Source organism: Theropithecus gelada, chromosome 2, assembly GCF_003255815.1.
Source record: "Theropithecus gelada isolate Dixy chromosome 2, Tgel_1.0, whole genome shotgun sequence".
Taxonomy (NCBI): Eukaryota; Metazoa; Chordata; class Mammalia; order Primates; family Cercopithecidae; genus Theropithecus; species Theropithecus gelada.
The window spans coordinates 55,960,583-55,967,335 of NC_037669.1; the positions used below are offsets into that span (position 1 = coordinate 55,960,583).

Sequence of the window (6,753 nt, forward strand, 5' to 3'; positions counted from 1 at the left end):
CTGACCCTCTGTTCCACAAGCTATAACTATATAGCATTGGTTTGACAAGAGACTGATTTCAGTAACTTTCTTCTGATAAGAGACCACTGATCATGGACTGGTTCTGGCCAGTTTTATAGTGGCTGAGCAGTTGGGTGCCTTTGTGTCCTAAAAAGACCTTTTGACATATACGGCCTAAATTGTAATGTATTTAAATATTAAGTCTCCACCCCAGAATGAACATGGGTTGTGTGTAACATGCATGCATGCATTAGGACATGCATTAGAACCCCCCTTTATGAATAATCATAGCTCCTCCTGTAACCTGTTGAATATGTATGTTTGGTCCACACATTCACCATAAATCCCTTTTCCCTCTTCCTCTCCCTTACAGTACCTGTCTTTTGGGCTCTGCCGGAGTTAACACTTCTCAGCCTTGTCGGAGTGGTCACCTTACAGGCTGTAATTGTTTATAAGAAATAAAGGCTCCTTTCCAAATTTGTAAATTTGATTTTTAAGCTAACACCACTTAAAAACCTTGCTAACTCTTTGTGTCTATCTCATAGTGCCTTTAAAATAAAATTTTAGAAAATAACTTTCTCTAATCTTATAAAATTGGAAAAGGAAGAATTATTTTCTCTATTAATAGTCTACATTTCATCTTAAACCCATGAGAAGTTGTTTGCATGCACTTATGAGCCTGTCATGTTTGTTAAATGATACAATTACTGTAATTGAAAGTACTTGCAGCAGGAAAACAGTGAATCTCATGTTTAAAAAAATGAATAAAAGGAAACTCAGGCCTGTTTACAGTGGTCCTTGATCTGACCACTCTCTCTATGATCAACATGAGGCAAGGAGAGCCACACACCAGGAGATTCTTTCTATGGACCTACCAAGAAGGAAAGTAGGTCATCCTGGAAATAATGTGTATTGGAAGCAGGTTAATAATGAATGGCTGGCTCTCCTAAGGCATGTTTTTGCGTTCAATAGATTCAGTACTTTAACAGTAGATAGATTCAGTACTTTAACGGTAGATGCCTCACTGTGGCCCTCCCCAGGAATATCCTCTCATCTGGCTAACATGCTATTGTCAAATTTTACTAAAAGAAATACATTAGTAATACCTGCTGGAGACCAAGAATTTTAAAACCTGCTGCACCTGTGAGATCTTACTAAGCGTTATTCCAGTAAGTCAATGCGTTACATGCATGGAAAAAAATATGGGTTGGGTTATTCTATTAGGATTCTTGCATCTTAGGGGATGAGGTGTTTTAGAGAGTGTTCTGGGAGTACCACTGAAATACTCCTTGCCAGGAACTCCCCTCCTAAGGAAGTGGAAGAAGTATAGATGACTTCTTCCGCTACCTCAATAGCTGTGTCTGTTGCCAGCTATCATAAAGGCAAATCAAAGAGGGGAAACATGGAAAGAAAATATTACTAAAAAATGTTAAAGGATTATTAAAAACAAGGTATGCGAATAAAGAGCAATAAAATAGAAGTTAAAAGTAAGGAGGAACATCTCACTAAATTTTAAGCCTTAAAAATAATCAGAAGTCAAATAAGTAAATGATAATAAAACATTAAGATAAAAAATTTGACTTGGTGAAAGTTGAGAGATTTTTAAGAACATAAACTAAAACATGAAAAAAAGTAAAAATGATAAGAGTGATAGCAAAAATGGTGGAAATTCTCTGCTCCATAAATGCAGTAATAAAACTGCAAAAATTGTCGGATTCAACTTTTCGGAAAACTCTGAACATTAACCAAAGGCAGCAGCACTTTAGGGGGCATTTATTCAAGAAAATGTCTGAATCTCAGTGAGAACAGTGAGTTTTGTGGTGATTCATCTGGTTTTGTTCTCATCCTTCTCTCTCTAGTTCCTCTGTGGCCTTGGGAGCCACCAGTCTGCAATCATGGTGAGGACCAGCAGGCTGACAGCCTGCAGAGAAGGCAGAGTAGGGTTGGAGCCCCTTTAAAGCCACATTCCTGGAGAATTTTTACTTAGCCTATCTAATGGTTCCCTGGAAGACTTTACTTGCCAAGACTATCTTTACTTTACCTGACTTGGAGCTTGCTCACTTCAAAAAGCCTTTTCTCTAAGGGTATTTGTTGAATGCAGTTAGAGATGTTTGGCTAGCTTTGTAGCTGTCTGAGGTGGTACATAACAATTGGGGCAAATGATATGCTAACCAAAAAGCCTAATAGTAAAAGCTGAAAAGTAAGATTTCCATGGGGGTTTTGAACAGCTGTAAAATATTACTGGGAATCTAGAGGGTCACTCTCATTCATAGAGCTTCTGTGCATGCTTAGGAAAGACCTAAGGAAGCACTAAGCTTTCACCCCTGGTTAACCATGAGGCTGTGTGCAAGCAGGAAGTAGAGGCTAAGGCAGAGTTGTCCACTGAGTGTTGAGTGAATGTTGATTGCATGCCCCAGCACGCACCCAGAGCCCCTCAGCAAAGACTGGTTTTGCTAAGAGTTTCTGAATGATACTGGTTCTAGAGGTCTAAGGAACTGTTCAATCATTAGTGGACTACAAAGCTAATCAAGCAGACACTTTTAGTTGCCATACACAACGAAGAATACGTATTTATAGGATTGGTTTAGAAACGTCACTAAACAATAATAGCAAACAGCAGCAACAACAAATCCTGGAGAGATCTTATTTGTTGGTTGTTTATTTTTGGTGTTTATCATGATTGGGGTTCTTTGACCAACTTTGATCTTGATTTGATGTGTTTCAAATTTTTAGAAAATCCACAGCCATATGTATTTACATACTTATTTTCCACAGTTCTTTCTCTCCTTTCTTCCAGGCATTCCAGTTATACACATATTATGCCATTTTTATTGTCTCACAGCTCTGGCTGCTCTATTCTGTGTGCACACCCTCACACACTCCTTTTTCTCTTTGTATCTTAATCTGGATGGTTTTTATTGACATATCTTCAAGTTCACTAAGTCTTTTTATCAACTTTATGTATTACACTTAAAGCCTGTTGAAGGAATTTCCATCTCAAAATGGGTTTTTTTCCTTGCATTCCTTGCATTATTGTGTATCATACTTTTTGAATGCTGGCCATACAGTGAAGGACCATAGGGACTGAGGTCAATAGTGTTTGTGCCTAGAAATGGGCATCCTTCTATTGGGTCATTAGTGTTGGGAGTTGAGCCAGGTAATTCAGAGTTGACCTGGGTTGGAGTTTCCTAGTGACTAATGTGACCTTCAGTGCATCCACTTCAAGTTACTCCAGCAGATGTCTGCTTTGACTTCTGCTTAGTGTTGGGGCTGGATTGCCAGAGGGTTTGTCTCACTGATTTTACTCCCATTTTCCTTTCCGTCATGCTTACTTGCCTGCACCCCATAGGGGCATATCTTCACCATGTTCGTATCTCTCCCTCAGCCATTTCCTGCTCCTGCTTATTGCTTGGTGCTATGCTCATGGTGGGAAACAGCCAGGGTTCAGTGTTATCTCAGTCCAGCCTGAGTCTTAGGTAGGCCCTGTGTGCTTAGGGATGGGCCTTTCTCAGCACTTCTGCCTCCTCCCATGGTATCAGGCTACCTTGACCAAACCTCTGCTTGGTGTCAGTGTAAGGTCATCAGCTGGAGATGATTTTCTGCCCGTCCTGTAAGGTAGAGGTTTTAGTTTCTACATTTCCCCTGCTGCAGTGAATCTTTGCCTGCGTCCCTGCAAATGAGGTCATATGCCTCCCCTTGAGGCAGACTGATTTCACCTCTGTTCCTTCCCCAGAGGCCATGGGTCTTTGCCAGAGCCCCAGGGTGAGTTTCCTATGTTTCCCTCAGCAATTGAAAAACTTATGCTACATGGGAGAGAAGCATTCAAGAAAGCAGGCAGGACTTCTTCTTGTCCCCAGTAGCCACTGAAGTGGCCCCTCTCCATTCTCCTGCCCTGCTCCCAGTCTTCTTGTGAGCACGTGACGGAGGCTCGTGGAAAAGAGCTGGCAAGTGTGTGCAGACTCTCCTTGTGTCAGTGGCCCGCAGTACTAGCCTGTACTTAAGAAATTAGGAAAATCTTAGCTGATTCTTCTTCCCTGTTTGTATGGTAGCCACCTCGTTCTCCAACACTCTGCCAAAAGTGAGAGACGTGTGGCCCATCTTTGGAGGGGCATATTTTTCTTTGGAATTTTGCTTTCTTAGTTCCTTTACAACCTCAGGTCTCTGAAGGATCAAGAAGAGTTAAGATTTTGTTAGACTGCCTGGCTTTTTCTTGTTAGGATGGGAGCAGCTTTTTGTTTGCCTTTTCTTTTCCAGTCCTCTACATGCTAAACAGAAGCATAAAACTCCTAAATTTTAATTCAGCAAAAGGGACTATCTGTAATCCTTGCTAATTCACTAATTCATAAAGTGGAAATACTAATAATAACAATTATGAATTCATCCACAGAATAGAGGGTTATTTCGAGGTTTTAATAAAATAATACGTGTGGAAACACTTGTAAACTAGAAACTGCTGTAGAATAATAATCATTACTTTCTAAGATGCCATTTCTTTTTTCTGTCTTCAGAAACGATCTTCAAGACACAGAAATAAGTCCAAGACAGAATCGCCGCACAAGAGCCGCTGAAAGTGCTGAGATTGAACCAAGAAACAAGCGTAATAGGAATTAGTGTGGGCTTTTGCTGACTTTTCAAATGCAGTGATTAGAATAAGGTACTTTTGGTTGCCACAGACAGATTTCCTGTTTATAAATGCCCAAGGAAAGATGCTAAATTCTAAATATTATGGTTAGCTGATGTTCATTCTTTTCTGCTTTTCCAGAGGGGAAAAATATTACAAAGTATCTGTACTTGGTCAGTTGCCTCCTTCCTCTAAAACATCTCTATCTAAAAATACTGACATTTTACACAAGCACCAGCTTTGCAGAGTAGGCAGACTCTTTGGCATTTTGGCAGAGGGATTTGGTTTGGTTTGGTATGGTTTGGTTTGATATCTAAATTTCAGAATGTCCTTAGGCCATTCTCCTTCTCTTCCTGGAGAATCCAACCTCACAAAAGGATTCTTTCAACCTCTTTATTACAAGAAACAGTTGAGTTAAATGTTTATGTTTTTTGGAAAGGCAGGATGTCAGTTCACATCCTTGGTGTGTGTAAGTACCGATGCAGGCCAGCACCATGCCTGTGGTACAGCAGCTCCATGATGGTTGTTGCCCGAGGTTAATGTAGTTGTTTGTTAGACCTGTGTCTTACACATTTCTCAGAGTAAGATATTAGTATTATAATTTAAAGCCACAACAGTCAGAAAGTCACAATAACTTAGAAACATTGCACATATTCTTCTGAAATAGCACTTAAAAATGATTAGTGTATCTTTTCACTTGGGTCAATCAAATCTGTAACACTGAATCCAAGCTATTAAACAAAAAAAAAATATGCAATGAATGAATTTTGTAAATGAATAGAGTGTATCAGTTTACAATAATGTTCTTAAAACAGGATCCTCTGGATAGCTGAGTATGGGTTAGAAATCATTGAAATGGATTGGTCAGAAATTGCTGTCTGTGTGTAAAATGTCTACCAGTAGCCAGATGCTTCCGGAGTTCATAATGCCTCTCTGGCATTTCAGAGCCAGCATTCCCCAACTCCCACCCCTCTGCCACCGGGTGACCCAACCCAAACACATCATCTCTCAAATGAGATGACAGCAAATGCAGCAATGTTAAGACAAGAAATTTGTAATTTGCCAGGTTCAACATTTATGACCTCCCCATTCCAAAGACTGTCTCCGTTGACCTTGGCTTTTTGATGTGCTTTGGGGTTTCTGATAATGTGCGGAGTCTCATTATGGCTGAGAGTTTAGTGTTTTCACAGTGAAGTCCAGACATTTGATGTCTTTATGAGTTGCTTGTGTTAGAAATGACTATAGAAAAATTTGTCATAATAATTTCATTTGCTTGAAATCCTTAATGGTGCATTAAGGAAACTAAAAGCACCACTTACCAAATCCATCAGCAGAACTGATGTGAGGTAAGTGAGCATGTCAAACAAAATAGGGGCTCACATGAATATATTTATGTCACTGAGTTGTCAGAAATTATGTCAAAATGAAAACTGCTTGTTTCATGACAAATTACACAGTCTGTAAATTAAACTGGAAGTAATTACTACTTTAATTGCAACAAAAGGAGTTTGTGAGGGAGTGGTGAGACCCAGGACTGGGAAAGCAGGCACATGAGTTCATTCAGCAAATATTTAGTTATCTACTTAGTTATATCTCTCTAACTGTACTGACACTGGGAATACAAAGGTGGCCAAAGATCAGCTAGAACAGTGGTTCCCAGTGGGGTGGGCAGAAAGATTTTGCCCCCCAGGAGACAGCTGGCAATGTGTGGAGACACTTTTGGAGGTGGAGGGTGGTGAGGGGTACTACCAGTATCAATGGGTGGAGGCCAGGGATGGTGCTAAACATCCAACCCTCACGTGTTAGTTTGCCAGGGCTGGCATCACAAAATACTACAGACTGGGAAGCTTAAACAACAATTCTGGAGGCTGGAAGTCCAAGATCAGTAGGGTTTCTTCTTTGGCCTCTCTCCTTGGCTTCCAGACAGTGGCCTTCTCCCGACGTCCTTGCATGGTCTTTTCTCTGTGTGCACATGACTATGCAGGACTGGTGTCCTGATTTCTTATAGGGACAGCAGTCAGTGGATCAGGGCCCATGCATATGGCCTCATTTTACTTTAGTTACCTCTTTTTTAGATAGAGGACCCTATCTCTCAATACCATCACATTCTGAGATACTGACAGTTAAGACTT

The 6,753-nt window shown here is 40.4% G+C and overlaps 1 protein-coding gene across 1 annotated transcript in view; it reads left to right on the forward strand.

Annotated features, from left to right (window-relative positions):
* Window positions 1-6,113, forward strand: part of RAD18 (RAD18, E3 ubiquitin protein ligase) — an 81,260-nt gene extending 75,147 nt beyond the window's left edge. Inside the window, exon 14 of the mRNA XM_025375640.1 lies at window positions 4,509-6,113. Within this exon, the coding sequence (XP_025231425.1) occupies window positions 4,509-4,611 (103 nt within the window). The 3' untranslated portion in view covers window positions 4,612-6,113. The remainder of the gene's footprint in view (window positions 1-4,508) is intronic.
* The last annotated feature ends 640 nt before the right edge of the window (window positions 6,114-6,753 follow it).